At 38.0% G+C, this 24,007-nt stretch overlaps 1 protein-coding gene across 1 annotated transcript; it reads left to right on the top strand.

The window, feature by feature from the left end:
- The first annotated feature begins 4,320 nt into the window (after positions 1-4,320).
- Positions 4,321-17,905, top strand: LOC101471024 (neuronal acetylcholine receptor subunit beta-2). Its single transcript, XM_004538864.3, has 8 exons — positions 4,321-5,040; positions 9,971-10,116; positions 11,715-11,759; positions 11,870-11,979; positions 12,865-13,391; positions 14,569-15,059; positions 16,198-16,343; positions 16,842-17,905. Exons 1-8 carry the CDS (start codon positions 4,995-4,997, stop codon positions 16,855-16,857), a joined length of 1,527 nt encoding a protein of 508 aa, XP_004538921.2. The 5' UTR covers positions 4,321-4,994; the 3' UTR covers positions 16,858-17,905.
- The last annotated feature ends 6,102 nt before the right edge of the window (positions 17,906-24,007 follow it).

The raw sequence follows: 24,007 nt of genomic DNA on the forward strand, positions 1-24,007 counted from the left end.
AGCTTCCGAACAGGACACTGGAGCCACACCTAGAAAATACTGTGTGATGTTCGCTGGTTTAGATTGTGTGGCAATGCAAATTATTTTAAGGAAAACAGAAGTATTGTTTTTTAAGAAAAAGTTCCACATATGATGACAGATATTCCAAAACAAACAAAAAAATTGGGCCTAACTAAAGCTTACAATTAAAGTTTTATAGTTTGATGTCCATTTACTCCATTAAACTTACTGTTTTACAATGGCTGGTTATGGAAGTTTCTATCAAAGGTGCATAATGACGTTTTGCTGATGTGGCAAATAAAGAATGCTTGATGTTTTCTTTGAGCACACATCATTTGGGTTCTCTATTTTTACAGTTACTTTCAACTAAAGTGAGATAATTTAAAATGTATAGGTATTTACCCCTAAGTCCCAGGTGTAGCTCATTACATCAATAATACAAATATCCCACTCAAAACAAGCATGCAAATTTGTATGCCTATTTTCAACACTCTCTTTTTTGATGAATGTTTTCTTTTATCTTTAATAGATGTTTTATGAAATAGCTTAACAAACCTCTTGTTTATTTTCTCATATTTGAACTGTTGGGATCTTCTTCTTCTTCTTCGCCTTCTCTTTCATGCCAGTAAAGAAAATAGATACATTTTAAGAATGTGCCTTTAAATCTCATCAAATACAAATGGGCTGATTACATTTTGTGGGATCAGGTTTAACGTAAGCACATATTTAAAAAGGACAAAAACAAAAGCATCTGATGTCCTTCTTTACACCAAAGCTGTGTGATATTTGTTACATATCAGGGCTTTCACTCTTATTGTGTTCATAGTTGTGCTTGCCCATAATTTATACCATCACGTCTAAGCATGCTGTGCATTATTAGCATATTAATGCATGTATAATGCATGTCTCTTTGGATTTTTAAATGTTCACATAACATTAGTATTTCTCTATTTTATTGCTTTTTTAAAAATATTGATTTAAACATCAAGAATCTGGACACCATGTAGAAATTTAGTGACAAAACAGCAAGACACCAATAACATCTTCCTCACAATTGAGAACTGAACTCTAAAACTACCAGTCCAGTAATATTCAGACACAACATTTGTGTTAGTAGACATAAAAATTACAAAATCATCAAGAAACAATGGTCTAATGTTTTGACCGTGAACCAGACAACCACACCCTACTTTCCTCAGACCTCAGTCCCAGACTCATTGGCTTTTCACCTTTGTTTGATTATTGTTATTTCAGCAAATCTACTTTTCTCTTCCATCCAAGGCTCTCAGACGCACTTTTATGAAAATGGATTCTTTCCTGAACACAACATTCATAGTACTACAACACATTCCCACAGCCACTTTATTTTAGGATCTTGTCAGTGTTATATACTTGGAAACACCTCTGGAGGTATTTACAGTCCCCTTTCTGCTTGTTCTCTTGTTATCATAACCACAATATAGGCTCCCTTTGATCACTGGTCCAGTTTAGAGTCTCATATGTTCTGAGGCGCCAAGGGATATTTAACATGGGCCAGAAGGTGTCATTACAGGAAAAAAGCTTATTGGTTAATAAATAATTATAAACCTATTAATCAGTGGTTAAAACTGATGGTCTGACTAGTTTCTTCACTGGCTAACTTCGCCGTCACTCAGATGTCTGTTTACGAATATGAAGATCCTTTCCCAGTGCACTCATACAGTAACCAAGAATAAAAATGTAAAACTAACAGTGTAACTCATTCTTTGTGTAATATTTTGATTTATTTTTGCCTCTAATAAATATTGTGCTTTTACTGTAAATACATCATTTTTTTCAGATATCTTATTAGCACTTTTATGACCCTAAAATCTGCCTGTGTAAGACAGAAGCAGTGATGGAGCAGCAGAGCATGGGAGGAAGGATGTTATGAATTGCTGTAAAACGTGGCACTCTTGTGCCAGTTAACTTGACTGAAGCAGACAGTCACCTCCATTATAGCAGATTGAAATCTCCACTGGGCCGTGTAAGGGAGTAATGTGTTAGTTATATGGCCTGTGCTGTGATGGATTTATGCACATGCTAACTGCATCAATGATAGACCTTGGATAAATCTCTCCATTTTATTTTTAACGTGAATATTTCTGGATTGTGGGAAGGACTATGGACTCAGAAAATCATATGCTTTGTATCAAACTTAGCTGAAAATTCGAGATTATAAAAAGATACAAAAAGGAAAAAAACTACCAGAATCGCCACGACAAGTCAGTGATTAACAATCATAACGTTGTTAATCACTGAATCTGCAGTGGTTTATTTATGAGACACAAGCATACATTTCTAAAGGAGGAGCAGAATGTTAATGACTTCTTCATATGATTGTTTTCCCACCCCGGGCTTTCATTGTTTTAAATATTGCTGCAACGTGATTATTCTTTTACTGTGATAGCCACATGAACAATACATGAACAATAAAAATACATTCACGTGTACTAAACTAACATGTGAGTATTATCTGAGGTCAGACATTAAGGTTAACCACAGACATGGGCTCCCATTTGAGCAAGCACTTGTTTAAATAGTGGGAAGAAAAAAAACATCCTTTTTAACAGGAAGAAACCTCCGGCAAAACCTGAGTGTGAGAGTACCAGAAATACCAGTCTTTATTTTACTAATGCAGAAGTCTAAATTCAAAATGTCAGTCCAAAAGTCAACTTAAATTAAATGTGGCACACAGGTACAAAGCAACAAAACTATCAACAGTAAAACAAGCAAGCAAACAAAGGAAAAAAATAACCATTCACCATCAGCCTGAATTATTGATAGAATTAAACACAATTGTATTTATCTAGCAGCTTTCAATCGAAATATCACAAAGTGCTTCATAACAAAAATGCTAGAATATCAAATTTTTTAAAAAGACGGGGAGGATTCCAGAGTCTGGCGACCACTGTTGCAAAAGGTCCGTCTCCTTTAGTTCTCAACCTTGTATGATGCCCAGCAGATCCTGACCACATGACCTCAGGACCTGCTGGGGATGTATCAGTGTAAAAGCTTGCTGATGTATGCTGGTGCTTGTCCATTCAGAGCTCGAAAAGTCAAATCCAGAATCTTAAAAGTAGAGCCTTAAGTTAATGGGGAGCCAGTGCAACTAAATTAGCAACAGTGTGACATGTGAGTAGAAGACTTTTAAAAACCTTGCAGGATCGTTATGAATATCTTGCAGATGCTCCAAAGAGGTTTTGTTAAGAAAAGTAAATGATGAAGCAAAAGCATGACTAATAATGTTTCTTATAAAAGCAAGAATCACAAGTCTAACGTGATCATGCAATGTGAGAGCTGAGTCAAAAGTTATCCCAAGGTTCCTGACATAAGATTTAGAAAATGTGGCAAGGGGACCTAGAGTTTCCATCATCCTACCTGTCAAAACTGTCAGAGGGAACATGCTTGTTTACTCCACGTGTTTCTTTCGATCTATCATCTGAATGTCACAGCAGAAATCAAGATGTGGTGTAGTCACACTGGTGTGCTGTCAGCTGGAATGGCTTATCTCCTCTTTGAGTTACAAAATCAGCTTGAATCATCAGGTTATATTACTCTCCTCATTATATCCCATATTATTTTTTAAAAATGTCACATTCATCCATCAAACAAATGATTATGGTCTGTTTAACACCAGAACATTGTAACTCATGGTAACCCCTTTTGGACAGGCAAAATTAAAGTAAAATAATGTTAACTTGAATTTATGAGTCGATAAGAAAGTCTTTACACAGCCATATGTCAAAGCTGCAGTGAGAAATAATTTGCAGTGCTAATGTGTTTCTGCTGCAGACTATACTGACACGTTTTAGTAACACATTATCATGGTTATAAAACCCTAACATGTATATTGTCTTAGATTAAAAGGACCAGGATCTCCATGTCTACACTATTATATACATTACAGACCACCTAAAGAGGAAGCTTAAATGCTGGATTATCTGCAACACTAGCTTCGTTACATGTAGACTGTCTTCTTCCATCAGTCTGACCTATATCAGGTTGTGAGTTTAGTCTACACTCTGACTGTGTGCCAGTACAAAACAATGACAGAGCTCATCTGACTTGAATGGCATTTTCTCATTTAAATTTGCATCTTTGATTCTTTAACATGGGGTCTACAGTCGCCACTTTGCGGTGATTTACGGTTTTAAACGCTTTAAGTTTAGTTAGTCACAGTGTTGTGAAAAGTAGGCTGTGGAAGCGCCACTGGCTGAAAAAGAGCCCATCTAGATGAGACTGGCAGATGCACAACAGTCCACGCCGTGACGTGTGTATCTGCTCCGGTCCGAGGCGCGAGGAGCACACAAGCAGAGAGACACGCACCTCCCCCTCCGAGCCCCGACCTCCTGCTTTTTCATCGTAGCTTCTCCTCGAAGTTTGATGGAAAAAACGCTCTTGATTTTTTTGTGGACTTTGACTGCAAGGTTTAACCCCGAGGAGTCAATGTAGCGCAAGCGTCCCGCCTGCATGCGCGCTAGTCTCATCAACTGCGCCAATTTCAAGTTATCGGCGCTTCATCAAAAGAAACTTAAGGCAAATATTGGTGATTAAGTTAAAAAAGAAAACAAGTTTAATGTGGATTTTTTTTGGACACCATCGTGGACTAGTCTACTGGATTTGGATCGAGAGTTGCTTGCTGAGGCGGCTGCGCAAAATGGGCTGCCCAACTCCCGCAGGATGCTGTGAAGTAAAGGACCATCATGTTGCCTTTGGCAAATAGACACTTTTTTACACGTGATATATATATTTTTTAAACCATAACAGCCAAAGTTTCTGCGTGTTTTCCAGCAAAGGAGAAAACACCTGAAGCACCTGTGTGGACAAAAGTAATAGGGAAAGCCGCGAGGTTGGGCTAAATTGTCACTTTTGACATTCAAGATATTTCTGGTCTTTTTTTTATTTGATTTAAAACATTTTTTAGAGGACAGGCATTACAAAGAAGCAACTTAGCGTAGTGAAGCGGAAAGGAGATGACTACCAGCACTGCTCTTGTGCTCCTCATTCTCTCTCTAACAAGTAAGTTATTATCTTTTAAATATCCCAAACTGGTACGAATATGGAAACATTTCCTGTGAGAAGTTTACTGCTAAGAACAGATGTCCAAGTCTATGGTGTTGATCTCTCTCTCTCTCTCTCTCTCTCTCTCTCTCACACACACACACACACACACACACACACACACACACACACACACACACACACCCTCTTAGGTAGTGATTATGGCCTGAAAATAGGCGCGATACTCTTCCAGAGAAGTCGATTTAATCACGTTTCATTGAACTGCAGAGGAGATAACTGACCTGATTGAAGACTCAGGTGTCCTGTAGCAAAGGATAACATTAATGGTGCCACAAGAGAATCTTATATTAACTGTAAATCAAATCTCAGGGGTACAATCCAAATGATTGTGCTTCAAAGTGTGGAAAATCTTTTAAAAGACAAATTAAAAGAAGAGATGCTTTTCTAGTTGATACTTCTCTATTTATTATCATGTAATTAGTGCAATACCACTACTCACCTATATTAAATGTAACATTTTGGTAGTTGTGAGAGTTATCTACATGTTTTTTTTTTATTCAAAGGGATTCATAAAATAAAATCCTGAAGAACTAAACTTCATATTTCTGTATTTCACTTCAGCTTAATCAAATAAATGCTATTATTTCACTTTATAGTAATGTATTCAAAGCTTTTAGACTTTTATATATTACCAAAGTCAGTATTTGGAAGTCCATAGTCTTTGCAAATATTAAAATAATATTTCAAACCATTCTTCACATGACAGAATTTTTTTCTTCTTCATTTAATAAAAAAAATCCCAAATAATCCAGCTCAGACTTGACTAACGTCATTTTTCTAATTTGTATGTATTTGTATGATTTAAACTCTTCCTCAAACTTCTACTCCCACCTCCCCACTCTTAAAGGTAGAATATTAATAGTAGTAGTAGTAGAGTAGTAGCTGCAACCCAAAGTATAGGGTTTTCTACTTATATTGTCCATATACTGTATCTATAATCAACAGATCATCCTCCCTGGAAAGGTACAGTTACAATTATCTTACATTATCTGTCTTTTCTGTATTTGGATTCTATAAAACTGAAGAAGAAGAAGAGGTGTATTTGATGTGTATTTGTGTTTCTGAGTACAGGAATTTAAAGCAACCACAACAGCACTCTGCAAGAACGTCCTGAGAAAGTGTGGGTGGTGTTCATACTCTTAAAATATCCATAAGTAAAAGCAGATGTGCCCTTGAATAATTAAATAAGAGCCATGTTTTGTCTACCACCAAGAAAGCACCATCTACTGTTTTTTAGGCAAAATGTGGATCTCTCACTGCCTTAAAAGAAAAACTTCCTCTTACTTACCTGACCTTGATTTTAGCTTTTATTTCAGAGAGTGGTGCATTGGATACATGTAAAACTGGTTAAGCTTGTAGGTTACGCTTTACCGTTTAAGCTAGACCTAAAATACAATAATGTTTTCCAAAAAGAATGAAGACAACCAAAAAGCTGAGCCATCAATCTGTAGATTTTCTCTTACAAACTCTGACAAAGATCAGCTGTGGCATGTAACATAGTCAAGGATTAGTCTGCAGCATCCATCAAGAGAAGGCAGGAGACCCTGGAATTGAGCTTTAACTGATTTAAAGGCTGTAAAACATCGAGAAGCGGCATAGCACTTCTCTGTGTCTTCCACCATGTTGTTGTGAGTGGTTGCATTTCTCTGAAGGCCTAAAGATTTGACTTGGACTTGTACTATGCAATGATATGTGGCACCAGTCTTCCATCACAGCGTCAGTGTTTTAATCTTAATGAGTCTCATCACTGCAGATTACTGGTAGCTAAGCTGTTCTTAATATAAAAGGTATCAACAAAGGGGAGGGGGGGGGGGGTTACTCTTGAGTGATAAGTCACTGCTACCCCCTTGAAGTAAAGCCTTCCATACTTGTGAATGTGAAAACTCTAATGCTGCCATAATCGCAAGTCTAATTTCACGAGTCAGTCCCACTTTTAACATACTAGATGTTTGAAATATTTTTTATAAAAGGAAACTGAGAAGAGTTTATTGCTCCATAATAGGTTTGAGGCTTTAGTCACTTACATCTAGTATCATCCTCTTGATCTGCCATCCTTTGACAGGAAAGTGAAACGTCTTGAAACAAAGAATATCTCTGTTGCTTCAGTTTGAATAGCAATGTTGCACAAGTACAGTACCACAGTAAATACTAGTGAATGCAGCAGCTATTATCTCACTCTTATTACCCCAACAATTGATCGTGCATGCATAAAAAAATGCATGTTGCCCACTAAATCCTGTCAGAGACTCCAGGAAGTTAATGATCCTGGTGAGACCCCATCCGTGGAGAGCCTTTTCACTTCCTACTTATGTCATTATGCTGAAATTGGCTGCAATTTGGCCAGAGAGTGCTTGTGAGTTCCTCAACTAATTAGATTCAGTGAATCTAAATTACTAAAAATGATTAGCACCTGTTTCAAAACAAATGCTCATATCCTGTTACAGTTTTAGCAGACATACGTTTTCTTTTAGGGAAACCCATTTTGCCCATACAACACTAGCATTCCGCTAATGTGTGTCAATTTAGGATTTACAATAAGTCATCCTACCTCAATGGTTCCCGTTCCAAATGATAGTAACTACAACAGATGTTGGGAATATGGTTAAATCAAGACAGAAGCATCTGTAACAAATTCCAGCTGGTTTCGGTGGTCGATTATGAATGCTATCAGTTTGCCACGGCAAGAAATTCTCTGCTACTTGTTAGATGCATGAAATCAAAATGCCAGCACCATAAAGTGGATCATGATGCATAACATCTCCAGTACTTACAGAGAGGTATTCCATTGCAATCGTGCAAAAAAAAAAAAAAATCTGAAAATTGAGCTATATCGCTTGCCAGAGGTTCAAAGAGTAGGAGTTTTCCATTTTTGAAATATCCATAAAACAGTCAGGGAATACCTTGTAAAACAGATTAAACAAAATGAGCTTCAGGGTGCTGCTGCATTTTGGTGTCTTTTGATAGACGTTTTCCTTTGTTTTCCCTTTTCTTCATGCAAACCTGAGCAAGGTGACCTTTTGTTAAAGCTCCATATTTATTGTTGAGATTTACATGTGGTAACTTTTGACAATAAGTTGTTAAATAATACCAGAGCAGCACTGCAATATTAATACATTTACTGCTTTTTTCCTTTTAACTTCTATTCAAATCTTCTGTTAAAATGAAAAACTTGGTATCGACTTGATTTATATTTACATACAGTATTTGTTCTCGTATAGCTACTTTAATGACAGCCTAATTTGCTGGGCGTATAATCTAAACATTTCTATGCACGTTCATACATTTAACACATCGTATTGAACTCTGCTGGGGCCACTTCAGAAGAAATATAAATGTGATTAAGCGGTGTTATGATATTTTGATACCACGGTAAGCATTTACAGGATATTGTTTTATACAGGAAAACTGTTACTCAATAAGGCCGATCTACTAGTTGTTTTTCTCTTTCTCTGTGACCCAAGAATTAATGTGTAGGACTCACAGGCTGGTACCAGAAGGTCGAAAACACCACAGAGATGAGACCACTTCCTTACTCCCATCCTCCCTTTTTCTTTATCTCCTGGAAAAGGCTCGTTAAAGGCTAGGTGGTTTGTTTCAGAATTCACTGATGAAAGAACTCTGTATTCTATGTCTAGGAGTGTATTTTGCTGGGATGATCATAAATTGTAGCTGAACTGATAAACTACACAAGGGATACTTTGCTCAGAAGGCAGGAAGACGTTTCCTTATTTGGTCTGTACCGGTTTGAACTGGGAAAGCTGACACACGAACCTTTTTTTTTCATCTATATAAACTGCTGTGTATCAAATAAACCTTTGAGTCGATTGGGAAGGCAACCTAAAGCAGTCTCTGTTTTCTTGTTCTCCCAAGCTGCTCCCGAGCTCGTACTAACACGCTGAATGGCATACCTGAGTGTTACTTTAAATAATTAGGAATCTTAGAAGGAAAGGACAGAACTCTGCTTATCGCTCACGCCACGGAGGAAACCCGGGAAGGCAATTTCCTTCAAGCGGTTTAGCTTTCATTTTAACAAATAGCTTTCCTCTTACATAAAGAGATACTTGAGGTTCTTACTTGATGGCAGACCATTTATCCTCTGAAGTTAAAATAAACTGAGAGCTAAAGATTTCTCATTTAGTTCTAAGAGACTCACTTGCCTCTCTTCAGCTGAAACCACTGATGTTCACTCTGACATGAAAACTTGAAGCAGCAGGGTGCTGCTAAAAAAAAGAACATCCATGCTCACACAGCCTGCACTGCATGCAATCTTGCAAAAACAGACAACTCATGTGCTACAGGGAGGGAAGCGGTCCAGATAACCAATCCTCACTGCGCTGTTGTCAGTTTGTTTGACAATGTGGATATAATGGCAGCTGGAGCATTTTGCTTCTGATTTATTCATACAATTACTTTTATATAACCAATAATTTAGGGCTCAGGAAACATAAAGCTTCAGGGCTGTCTCACCGGGATGCTTGACTGGAGCCTTGTGTGTTTCTGTGCTCTAAAACCCTGCAGTAAAGTGTCAGACTGCAAGATGTACACATGCTCACACTTAACCGATAACACGTGATTCAGCTGTAATGCCCCCTGGTAAATTTACTTTGTTAACAGACATTGTTTTCAGAAACAGACACTTGCACACCCAGGATACAAAGATACACTACACACCTACCAGTGGCTGTGAATCGCCACAGGGCAAACACATGGCCTTTATGAATGACATTAGTTATTGCCTCTGCCTTTTCAGGCAGTGGAGTTCCATGTAATCATGTCTATAATATTACATATTTTAAATAGATTCATTTTATGTTTAAAGCACTTTGATTAATTGGATTTCTTTCAATATTCTGTATTTTCTCTGCAGGCAGCTGGGCAGAGAATGCAGAGGAGCGCCTGGTAAACTACCTTTTAGGTCCAGAGCACTACAATAAACTAATCAGACCTGCTGTCAATAAGAGCCAGCAGGTCACCGTCTCCATACAGGTGTCTTTGTCTCAGCTCATCAGTGTGGTGAGTACACACAAACTGCATCCAGATTATCATGCATCAGAGTGTACTGGGCTCAAACACCGTTACCTGAAATAAATGAAAAATTGGGCTTGTGACGATTTAATTTGACGCAATCAAAACCCATTACTGGCAGTTCGTATTTGATGTGATTCAAGTGAAGTGTTAACATGGGGATTGACTCACTTCTGGATTATTTGAATTGAGGAGTTTGCATTTCACCATATCCCTGCTACGGAGGTGGCAGCTTGATTACGGCATGATCTTTATTAGTTTGTAGAGCTTTGTGACATCATATGTTCCCACGTATTGATTCAGTAGGGCTTTTCACAGGGGATCATTTACACAGGTGCTTGCTAAAGACATAAAGGCTAATAAAGCATCTGTTCTATTTATATGTCTCAAGAAGCTATGAATATGAGTCTGTATGTACACAGTACCAGGACTCTGAATCCAAAATCAGCCGTCATGCATCCCTTTATATACATGTGTCACAAAAAAGGATTATTCTAAACTATTTATGTCTTGAAATCAGCTAGAGCACCTGTATGGATGTGCAGTCTTTTGTTTCTCTCCTCTTTTCTCTTTTAGGAGTATTCATCTTTTTGTTTAAACACCAAACTCTACCTTTAATTGCATTACAGAAGTTTTTATAATTATTATGTGGTGACTATGTAACCATTAAGTAGTGCTTTAATGCTCCGTTAGTCTCCTTTAAGAAGGAAAATAGCGACATAAATATTAAAGAAAAGAGCAGAATTAATTTGACATTATAATGTAATAATAATAACTTAATAATAATTCATGACACTGTCACAGTTCAGAGGCTTCTAGGTTGTAGAATAGAAGTGGCAACTTTAAATTGCCTGTAATTGTGAAGGTCTGAATCAATTTATCTGTCTCTTTGAGTTAGCCCTGTGCTCGACAAGTGATGTTTTATGCTTCTCTTCTCCAAACTATTTGTTTTACCATTTGGATATATTTCTTTATGGTTGGATTGTAAAATGTTAATAAGTGACCTGAATAATTCATTTCTGGATTATTTCAGTTTTTAGAATTTTTGATCACCTGTTGTTCTGTTTCACAGAACTATTATTATAAGTCACTGCAACTAAGCTTTACTTAAGGTCTTCACCTCGTGACATGGGCTTCTAAAAGCTTCTTATTCACATTACTTAATGCACTACTTTCTGCTCCTCGGCTTGAACAACACCTAAGCCACTGAAGTGTTGCAGAATATGGTTTTAAAGCCATTATTTTCATCATATTCACTAATGATCATGTTAGGCTCCATGGCTGCGTGCGCCTCACCAGAGGGTTTAAAACACCATTTGTCTCAGACAACTTTGATTCTAACCTTTCCATTCATCTCAAGACAAGCCAGTAAACAGGCTAACCTTAGTATCACAGTAAGTCCTTCCTTTGAGGCATTTGTAAAACAGGCTTTAAAAATAAATGTTTTTTGCTCCAAAATGTTAGTGTTATTTCATGCACTCATTAAAGGTGTGTATTGATTTATTGCTTTGACCTTTACTCAAAATAAAAATAGCATTATGGAAAGTATTATGTAGTTTTAACAGCTGACTGATCTTTGCTTTTAGAATGAGAGAGAACAGATAATGACGACCAACCTGTGGCTGTTTCAGGTACCTACAGTCTTTTCTCTGCTGCCCAGTTCTTATACAGTACCTTGTATGGTCAGTATTTGGTCTTTTTGGTCATAGCTACAGTTACAATAACAAAGGCTCCTCTGCAGGAATGGAATGACTACAGGTTGAGATGGGATCCTGAGAAATATGAAGGCATCAAGAAATTGCGAATACCCTCCAAACTTATCTGGCTTCCTGATATAGTGCTCTATAACAAGTAAGTATGCAAATTTGATCCCAACCGAGAGAGACTTGGCTGCTTTTCTGAGTTTAATTTATGTGATTTGTACATTTTTTTTACTATAAAAAAAATCAATTTAAAGCAGGAAAACTAATTCCTGTGGAGGCCTTGTATGAATGGACTAAACCATTATTTTATTAAACCGTTCTTAATATTATGAGGTTTTTGATCATTACCACTCATGTTTTACACGTTGTTACTAAAATGCTAAGTATTTCAGTGGGAGCTGTGTAATTAACAATTTCCACAAACCCAGTTTCTCTTTATTATTAGTGTTTTATATTAACATTCCCATATGGTCTAGTGGCTAGGATTCCTGGTTTTCACCCAGGCGGCCCGGGTTTGACTCTCGTTGTGGGAAGTTAGCAATTTCATGTGTATAGTTATGATTGCTAGTAGGATAGAGTTATGTGAATAATTCCAGTGCTGATGACAATAATAGCATGACCTGTGCTATCATAGAACTCTTCTACCACATGCCAAGCAACATTTAATAATTTGAGCCCAACTAATTTACTGTCTGGGCAAATATTTGCTATTTTTTGATATACAAGTATCGCAAACAATATTAATTTATTAGGAAATTAATGAAAATGAAACAAGTAAAGAATAAATGGAAGAAGCACCCCAGGAACCATCTTACAAGAATTGACATTTTACAGTTATTTGGCACTCCTAAATAACTACACATAACAAATGCTAGAAAGTACAAATAAATGTTGTCCCATTTATTAGATTTTTAAATATTAGTATTCGTATTGGTTTAAAAAAAATCCTGTATTGGTCAGACTCTAATTTTTCTTTCCTCTTCATTTGATGTGCTTAACGCTCTTTAATCCTTTATTTCTAAACCTCCTATAGTGCTGACGGTGTGTACGAGGTTTCCTTCTATTGCAATGCTGTGGTCTCAAGCACCGGGGACATCTTCTGGCTCCCTCCAGCAATCTACAAGTCAGCCTGTGCCATCGAGGTGCAGAACTTCCCCTTTGACCAGCAGAACTGCACTCTCAAGTTCCGCTCTTGGACCTACGACCACACAGAAGTAGATCTTATCCTCACCAGTGATTTCGCCAGCCGTGACGACTTTACTCCAAGTGGAGAGTGGGACATCGTCTCGCTCCCAGCACGCAAAAACGAGGACCCCAACGACATAACCTATCTGGACATCACCTATGATTTTGTCATCAAGAGGAAGCCTCTTTTCTATACCATCAATCTGATTATCCCCTGTGTGCTGATCACATCATTAGCTATCCTGGTGTTCTACCTGCCGTCAGACTGTGGGGAGAAAATGACGCTTTGCATCTCAGTGCTGCTGGCACTCACTGTGTTCCTGCTGCTCATATCAAAGATAGTGCCACCTACCTCTCTAGCAGTGCCACTCATAGGTTAGTCATATCCATATTTGTCTATTTGCAACAGTTTGTAGCCTAGGGCAACGAATATTTGGGTTTTTACTATATGTACAGACACTTTATATAAATATAATAGTTTGGTGATGTGTGTAAGAAAACATAAAACAAGAAAAAAGTAGTTTTTCAATTATGGATTAATGCCATTTATTTACAACTGAAAGCGCTACACCGCATTTGAAATAGTCTTATATAAATGATGGGTCTTCACATTTCATTTTTCATATATGATTTGTAAATGTGCTTTATGACAGGTCAGTCCTTTTTCTGCTTGCCCTTCACCTAATTTTTTATTATGCTGTTTACAACCTCAGCACAAAGTCAACACAAGGAAATTAAAAAAAAGTGAAAAATATTATAGCTGCCTGAAGAGGCAGCTGCTCAGATTATGGACAGTTTCACTCCGGTGAACACGAAGACTCACCAGATAATAAATGTTTAAGTTCAACCCATTAAATTACTAGTGTTATACGTGTACCTGCGCTTAACATTAATATACTGCTTTTGGAGATTTCAGTAGGAACACTAATGGAACAGTATAAGGGAAACCAAACAGCTGAAAGTGATGAAATATACTTCATTCTAGCAGAGTACTGCGCCATTCAAAAAAATGAAGGAAATGGTTAATTGTAATAGTATAACACGATCTGGGAAGCACACCCCAGTGTCATGCAAATGTATTTCACCTGCTTTGGTGCAAATGAAAGTGAAAGCTATCACCACTCTTTGTTTTAAATAATATCTACTTTTATAACCATTTTAAAATTGTAGTTTTTTACTTAGCATTACATTATTTAATTTATTTGTTTTCAATGACTGGACTGATCAAACCTTACTATTTTTAAATTGGTTTTATTATTCTATTTTCTCTTTTTCTTAAATTATATTTGATGTACTTTTATTCTAGCTATAAACCATTTTAATTTCTAATATATTCTTTCATCATTTTGAATTTAAAATTGCTTAGTATTGCATATTAACACCTTCCAGTTAGCCTTTTAAAACAGTCTTTATTAAAAACGTGTTAGAGATGCTGCTGGTTGTTATTTGAGACCCAGCTATTATTTGATTATTGAATAACACATGACTGACATGAAGTAGTGTTGGTAAATGACAACATCTGATCATTTTTCTGTGTCTCATTCTGTTAAAGGTAAATACTTAATGTTCACCATGGTGCTGGTCACGTTCTCGATTGTAAGCACCGTCTGCGTCCTCAACGTGCACCATCGCTCACCGTCCACTCACTACATGCCTGACTGGGTCAAACGGCTCTTCTTAGTCCGTCTACCTACCTTCCTCCTCATGAGGCGTCCAGGCTCTTCCAATGTTCGTGATAAACTGCGCCGGAAATACACCAGTCGGAGTATTGTCTGTAAAAATAACACCCAAAGCAGCACAAACAAAAAGCAGTACTCAAACATCAGACTCGGTGGGATCAGAACCGACGCCGACGCTTTCTACGTGAATGAGGATTTGGCGCAGCGGTGTTGCTGGACGGCTGGTGACATCCCGGATGGTGGCGGTGGCTTTTCAGACTTCCAGAGGCCTTTGGCCAATCAGTTAGATGCAGATCTGGAGGAGGCAGTGGATGGAGTGAGATACATAGCTGAGCACATGAAGACAGAAGACGATGATGAAGGGGTAAGAAAAAAATTGATAGGTAATGATGAATAGGGGAGATAGGGCGACACCAAAAAATTGAAAGGAATAGAAGATAAAATATATTCTTGCAGAGACATAAAGAGGAAAGGAAAGCCATACAAAAACAGATTATGGAGATGCATGATGTCAGACAAGCGACAAGGTGGAAAGGAAAGATTACCAGGGCAAAATCAGATGTGAGACGAGCCATATCTCAGTGTTTGCTTTTGTTCTCTTGTCATACAATTGGAATCTGTCAGCTATATATTTTACTATAGACATTTCTAATGTCATCAGAAAGCTCTCCACATACTTTTGTGTAAAACACACACTGACTGAAGCACAAATCATAAACCTCACAGATTTAATAAATATTACAAACATGCTTAGCATCTGTAATTGTACTCTTTCTGAATGACATGCTAACCCATAGCTCCAGGGGGTGTCAAACATAAGGCCCGGGGGCCAGAATCGGCCAGTCAAAGACTCCAATCCAGCCCACTAGATGTCTAGTGATGTGAAGGAGAGCATAGGTTTTATTTCCACACATTTTACAGTCCTAGTGATAAAAACCACCCCACAGCCATTCATACTACACCAAAGTAATGAAGTAAAAGACAAATAAATGACAGAAAAGTTCTTGTTTTTTCAACTAGCTACCATAGAAACTTTGTTTTTTTACACACCATGTCAATGGTAAAATAATGAAATAAAATAGGAAATTAACAAAAACATTCTGCTTTATAATTACAGGACAGTCTGTGTCATGAGCTACCAGAACGTCTTCTGTCATTTTACATTTATTTTTTACAATTTAAGCACAAAGAGTTGTGGTGAAAGATTTATTTCATGAAAGAGAACAGCATTTCTTTATTGTGTAGTTGAAGTTGCACTTCTTTTTCCTGCATTGAAATATTTCAGGGATTAAAAGTTTACACTGACGGAAATGGGAGTTTCACTGGCCTTAAGTGGTCTGTATGTGGCTTAAATGTAAAATGAGTTTGACATTCCTGCTTTACAGTGTTTAGGTGTGACAAACACTGAACTGCCAAAAGGTAGATTTAACAAGCTGATTTTCTTTTGACCCAAACATACAAACCTTAACCGCAAAGGTCTGAATCTGTTAATGTGGTTCTAGATCATAGAAGACTGGAAGTACGTAGCAATGGTGATAGACCGTCTGTTTCTGTGGATCTTCATCTTGGTGTGTGTGGTGGGAACTCTGGGACTCTTCATGCAGCCACTGTTCCAGAGCTATAACACGCCCACTGCTGATGAGACAGAGTGAGTCATACACACTGTGAAATACACATTAACATACAGAGCAACACATGTTTGAGCCTGGCATGGGCTCGTATTTAAAATTCTAAAAATAAAAGAAACTGTCAGTTTTCTTTACATACCAGAAATGTCCCATCCCCCCCTTTTTTTATTTGTGTGACATGCTTTTTTCTATCACACACACACTCATTGACACACACACATGTCTGGTTTCCTATTCTCATGGGGACATCCCATTGACATAACAATTTCGTGACACTAAAACCACATTTTGAGTGTGAAAAATGCCTTCAACCCCGTGGGCACCTGGATTTTGGTCCCCATCAGTATAGTAAATTTCACATTTGGTCTCCACCAAGATAGTAAGAACCCATACACACACACACACAAACATAAAGGATAGTTCACGCACAGCACAGCATTCATGCACCGGGTGATTTGTAGGATTCAGGTATATCTTCATCTACACTTGCTTTACTTTGTGTGTTTTTCTCCCTGTAGATATGGAGATTTCTAGGTTTTCTGTGACTGCAACTTTGAGAAGCATTACAATGTCTGGCTGTGATCTACTCCTAATGATTAAATCTGACACATAACCATCCGGTGATGAACTTCAAATGAACATGGAATCAAACCAGTTGCTTAATGTTTGCCTGTGCGTTTCCCCACCTTCATCGAAGAAACTCTACCCCTCAAAGTCGAGCAGTTTCTGCCAAGATGATGAAGACAGTGCCTGTGGACAGTTGTTCCAGAAAATTGTACAATGTAAAAAACACAAAGGTGATGAAAATGATAGATGATTTGCAGTCCCTGTTTCATTTTGGACTGACTGCACTGCTGATGAAAGTGTTTAAGGTTTTAACTGTGACTGTTTTTCTCCCATGTTGCTGCTCCAATGAGGCCTCTCCTCTCCAGCATCGCTGATATGAAAATTGTATGAACATTTATAACAGTGGTACAAAAGCGGAACATAATTTCTTTTTTCTCTACATCAGCCTTTACTGTAATAGGAAGAGGATTTTGTTCTGCCCACCTTTTGTCTTTGTGGAAGTATTAACGCACCATTTCTCTTTCTGTCTTTTTCCTGTTCCACTTCAGAGCACTGTGTTTCATTTCCACAATCCACCTCCCAAGTAACGTTGTAACTCTAATGCAGTGTCTTATTTTGAGAAATGTGTGTTCTGCTCTTGGTTTCTCTCATTGTGTTTTTTCTCACATGCTTGTGTATTCTCTTCTTGTCTGTCTTTCTATTCCACAATCACAAGGCCTGACAGAGTTTGAGAAATATTGATAGAAGTCTTGAAAATATGGATGAAATTTCAAATAGATGTGACAGATGGAGCGAGTGCTGTACACATCACGCATTTTATTTCATATGAAAAGACAACATTAATTCTAGTTGTGTGTCTGTTTCCCTGTCCAACAGCTCATTTCCACCCTTCACTTTTTAACTGCCTTAAACCTTTGTTGGACACCAGAAGATTAAAAACCTGTAGCTGCACCATGTTATATGTTAATGATCTGACACTGACTGTATTCAAATTCAATATGTTGAATAAAAAATGCTGTCAACTTTAGTTTGACCTGTGCTGTTTCCTCATCCATTTGCTAGAAGGTCACTTCTTAGATTGGCTTTTCTAGTAGAAGACATTTCAAAATGTGATGGTTAGAAGTCAAAATACATTGGATGCAAATATAGTAAGTATGACTTTCATTTTCGGTTATTATTCATATTTGGTTTATTTTCTGTAAGTCACTCACATTGGTCAGATCTCACACGAGAACAATGATATTTACACTTAATTGGGATAAGTTTTCCACTCTCACTTCATCAGATATTTACTGTAGTTTGGTTAAATTTACTGATAAAAACTGTAATTTGGTTTAGGAGATTTCAGATTTCATTCTTTCCTTGTCATGGTGTCAGGGAAGGAAATGTCAGAGAATAAAAAATACAAACAAATAAAAATCTGTATGGACTTGGTTTGTTGTTAAAGCCAGTAGTCTAATGTATGCTGTTAGAAATGTCATCAGAACTTAAACTAAAATCACACCGCCTTCACGCTGTGATTGACGAGCTCTGGGAATTTTGAGCTGGATTTGAGCTGTACTTCCATGTTCACAACAGAGTACAACAATATACAAACCCTTACAGGAGACATTCTCTCTGTGCCTGCTGACATTTCACCCCTACTTGCACATTGGCCTATCAAATCGCGTGTAACACCATGTTTGCCTGCTGAATTAGTTGGGCAACACAAAACACAAAGTACCTTTTTTCTATTATGACCCCACCTGCAGTTTAAATAATGTAAAATGCCTTCATGCCTGACAGTAACTCATTTACACAAATATTATTTACACCCATGTACATTAGTATGTCATATGTTACCTTGCAGGTAAAGGTATAATATAACCACAAGCTGTGAAAATATGTCCAAACATCATTTTACACTGAGTCTTTCATAACCTTCATATCATAACCAAGGCTTTACTTTACAGAACAGGATTCAGCTGCCTGTCCAGACTTCTTCTGAGCTGAAAACTGACAGCAGGAGCTTTGCACTTCAGGGTAAAAGTAATAGAAGCACTCAACGTAAGAGAGCGGAGGTGAAAAACAGTGGGTTTTCTTTGCTTTTGTAGATGGGATGGCTGACATTCTCAAGCAGAGCCCTGACAGTATAACATAAAAGGAGGTTTTCTGTACTCAGAAAGGGGGCAGGCAAGGTTGACAGAAAGTGGCCCAAGTATTTTTATACATTTCAAAAGTTGCTACAGTGACACTAATGTGGTGAACATTTTCTCAAACTTGTTTTCTTCATGTTTTGATCAAACAGTGCCAGAGGACAGCAGTCTTCTGTGTCTATGTGAAAAATACATATTCAGACCAATTTTCTCTTTAAGACTTGATTATTTTTATTCTGTATCACTGCTGATATAAAGCAAACCACTGTGACATTTTTTGTGCATATCCACACACAAATACACAATTACTTGAGTTAAAACCCTTTTTAAAACTTAGCTCAAACCGTAAGTGAATCCACATGCAGGATCACATCCTGTTAATGGACATTCTGATTGTTGTGTATTAGAGTGCACCGCCTTCCTCAGCCTGAAAAAAGAGAAAAGCTGCTTTGCTAATACACTAATGTGCTTTTGTTCTGCTGAGGGTGTGCGTGTATGTGTGTGTTGCTGACAGCATATGCCTAAATTTGTGAACAACATCTGGCAACAAAAAGGTAATATCAGGTAAAAATAACATAACCAGCTAACAACCAGGAGCCTCTGAAGACAGCGTGCGCAGTCACTCTTAGTGCGCTACAACATGAATGAACACACACACTGACACACACACACATAATAGACAACGATAAGATTTAACTGGCCCAAATTCTTTATCTCAGCAAAAGTGAAGCACTGAAGTCCTGAAGTCAGCACATCAGCAATGCTGTGAGTCTGCTCTGGTGGACAGTTATCGACAAAACACATATTTACTCTGCCTCTCTGGTTTGTGTGTTTTTGTGCGTGCGCCTATGTGTGTTTAAGCAATACCTATATGTGGTTGACTGGAGCATGACGGTGACAGACGTGTGATAAACAAAAACAAGGATGGAGCAGGCCAGCAGTCATTCTATAGATTTCGACTGTGTAATGTAATGATGCTCAGTGCAATTTAATAAATGTGCTGTAAATGGAAATGTAATGAAGTGGTCATGTTTTAGGATTTTATTAGTGAATATGAAAACTTTTACTCTTCAGTATGTTTAAGTATTGTGTGTTGTTGCCCAGCGTGGAACTCAGTCAGAGTAGAGCTTCTACTCCTCAATAACAAAAGGCCCTTGAGGCCTGGAGTTGCATACCCACACACTAGAGCAGGAGTGTCGAACTCCAGACCTCGAGGGACGGTGTCCTGCAGGTTTTAGATGTGTCCTTGATCCAGCACAGCTGATTTAAATGGTTAAATGACCTCCTCAACATGTCTTGAAGTTCTCCAAAGGCCTGGTTATGAACTAATCATTTAATTCAGGTGTGCTGACCCAAGGTGAGATCTAAAACCTGCAGGACACTGGCCCTCGAGACCTGGAGTTCAACACCCCTGCACTAGAGGCAGTTTTGGAACATAACTAGGATGCCTCTTGGATGCCTCCTCGGTTAGGTCTTCTGGGCATGTCCAACTGGGAATATACTCTGGGGTAGGCTCAGGACACACTTGAGAGATTATGTCTCTTGGCTGGCTTGGGAATGCCTTACTGTCCCTCGGAGGAGTGGCTGGGGACAAGGAGGTCACGGTATCACTGCTTAGACCAGGGGTAGGCAACTTCAGGCCTCGAATGTCGGTGTCTTGCAGGTTTTAGATCTCACTCTGGGTCAATACACCTGAATCAAATGATTAGTTCATTACCAGGCCTCTGGAGAACTCCAAGACATGTTGAGGAGGTCATTTAGCCATTTAAATCATCTGTCATCTGGATCAAGGACACATCTAAAACCTGCAGGACACTGGCCCTCGAGGCCTGGAGTTGCCTACCTCTGGATTAGACTGTTGCCCCTGCAACCTGGATCTGGATAAGTGGCAGAAAATGGAAACAAATCAATAGAAAAGAAGAGGGTATTGTATTGTGGTTAAAAAGCAACAACCAAACAAATAGATGGATTCAGTGTAATTTTGTATTCTTACTTAATATTTAACTTTGGGTTTCTGTTTCACTGGTGTTTTAAACTTTAGATGTTTTTCTTTGTGGAGCCTTTGAATCCCTGGTTTTTTTTATTCCAGTGTATTGTGAGTTTATGTGATTGTGATTGCCATTCCTGAAACCTGTCTTCTCCTCTTGTTTATTGCAGCATCTCTTATCCTCTCTGGTACAGTTCCTTTGTGTAGCCCTGTGGATTTTGTGGTTTTATTTCGTTTTGACTTTGTTTTGGATTTTGTGTTTTTGCTCCTTCAGCCTAAATGAAATGGCTTGCCTTTCAAAAGATTTTATCATTTACACAGTCTGCAAAACCATTACAGCAAGAGTAAAAAGCACGTTAGGCTACATATTTCATAAGAAAGCAGACAAGTCTTGCCTACACAAATCTGAGGGCTGTAAGTGCCATTTAAAAGTTCATTGTGGATTTTGAGGTTGCAGAGATGCTCTTTTTAGCTCCACATTAACTGACTGCATGACATTTGCATCCAGATTTAGTGGAATCCTGTCTACTCTCTATCCCCGTAGATGTTCCTGTACCACTGGTAATAACACAACACCACATGCAAACATCTTTTCAACACACTTCTTTTTTTTTTTTTTTTTAAAGATTTTATTACCTTTTTCCTAAATATGCCTTAATGCTTACATAAATTTGTCCACACCTATTTTTTTTTCCAGAACATCTGTGGCTTATCCAGATGATTGGCATGAAATGCAGTAACTGTGTAAACTGTGCCTGGGAGACTGGTGCTGTTTCATTTTTATAGTTTTTCTGGAGTTTTAGTGTTTGGTCGGCTGTGCTTCCTTCTTTGTCTTTGTTTTTGGTTCCTTTTTATGACTTTTTTTCACATTTCTTGAGGGCTAAACTATGATGCAAGATTCGTAGTTTAGTGAGCTATGTCAAACTTAAAGCCAGAGCCTTCAGTATCATGAAAGCATCTCTCATTTCTGGCTAAATAACCGTAGTAGCCTATGCTGATGCTGGAAGGGTCACATTTTTACTGATTCTTTTATTTCCAGCATGTTTTAAGCAATATAAATTCTCTGTCAGGGGAATGAGTTTCTTAGTTAGCGTATTGTCTGTTTTGTCTTAATGTTGGTTTAAAATGGAGCACTGTAACAAAAAATAATTTCCCCCAGGGATCAATAAAGTATTCTGATTCTGATTCTGATTCTGATTTTATATGTGCAATTTGTTAGACTGTACCTCGCTAACATCACAAATGATGCCCAGCCGTAAAGTTACAGCACTGCTAACTGTGAATCTCTTTTAGACTGCTGGAACTGCAGCTTCTAAAGCGCAGAACACACACCAAGAACACCGCTTCAGTCAGGATAACTATTATCATGTTGGTTTGGCAACAGACCAAAACTAATCTGAAATAAAGACAGGACTCTGAGCATGTGATCTAACATCTGGATCAGGCAAAAATAGGATAGGGCTAAGATAGTTAAGAATACGTCTTTGAAAACAATAAAGAATTGCAGAGATTTCCATTGCGTTATACACCAGCATATCTTCAGCTGTTATGGCGCCTGATTTTTGTGTTTCCCTTAATATAACTAAACATTTCTTTCATGAAATGATGCAGAAGAGAAACAAACTGATGCACAACGAGTCACCAGAATGCAGGAAATGAAGGGTCTGATGCTCAAAATTTCCCTGGGGGAGGAACCGTAGATGTCATTTATACAAAAACATCTATTTGTAGAAATTTAAATATGAAAACAGTTCAGATGAATGAATTTCATTTGATGTAACTACTCTGGAGCTTAATAAGGCCAACACGCAATGTTGACATACATATTTTATGTATTTTATGTATTAGAAAAGAAATTATACAGAATGAGACATTTTTAACTGTAATTATGAATTATTATACATACATGACATGGATGATATGAGCTGAATTCTTCCTTGAACTTCACTTCCTGCTATTGCTCTGACTTCTTAACAGAATCACTATTTTTAACAGACCAGCACTTTCCCAGGACAGTGCCTTTTATCCGAACTGATTCCATGTCTTTCGTTTCATGCCATTCTCCATCAGCCACTGCTCACCCTATCCCATCTTCGCTGGCAGAGCTGGCCTGAGCTGTCCTGAGCTAGCCCACAGCAGATTTAAGTGAAGCCAGCTTTTCAGATCAGCAGTTTTTTTTTTGTCCAGCACACACACCCATACACGCCAAGCCTTTTGTCCATTTTTTTATTTGGTAAGATGCATTTCTCACAACAGCAACAGCTGTCCGTCAACATAAAATTGCAACAATATTTTCAGTATTTAAACATGCAAGGAATTTACTTTATGGTATCTTATACAAATCACACCTGTGGCTACCTGAAGGATCTGTTGACTGTTACTGGCAGCTTACTATTACTACTTACTTAGTACCTATTACTTAACACAAACTTTAAGCAATGCTGTTATTCTATAGTTAAAATTTAAATTAATATTTTTTTGTATATTTTCTCTTTCCGCCTTTCTTATCCAGGACATCTCTTGAAAAAAAATCTCCAGCATTTACTTTTACCTGCTTCATCATCTCATCTATGATGAGGTGTCTCAAAGCATGCAGTGACCAGCATATTTCCACTTCTATGCCGTGTGATGTTTGGCAGTATTAGCTGAGGTCTACATCACGGTGGAAAATCTGTCTCCCTCTGTTGCCAAAGTTTCCTCCGGTTGCTCTCCTAAATAAGCACGGTTTGTCAGGCCCCCTTGTAGTCATGCAGAGGGCTTGTTCTGCTCTGTCTACCTGCACTAGTGCCTGTAGGCGGAAACGCCGCTGCTCCTTTACACACACTCCACCAAACTTGGACACATGCCAGACTCCATCTTTGTGGCCAATTCCTTCTCTCTGTTTTCTCCCTGTCTCTTCTACTTCCATTTATTAACCTCCATTCCTCTTCTCCCCCTCCTCCTTATCCTCCCCTCTCTCTATTTCTGCTCTGAGCCCTCCTCCACCCTTTTTCAT

Source organism: Maylandia zebra, linkage group LG6, assembly GCF_041146795.1.
Source record: "Maylandia zebra isolate NMK-2024a linkage group LG6, Mzebra_GT3a, whole genome shotgun sequence".
Classification (NCBI taxonomy): domain Eukaryota; kingdom Metazoa; phylum Chordata; class Actinopteri; order Cichliformes; family Cichlidae; genus Maylandia; species Maylandia zebra.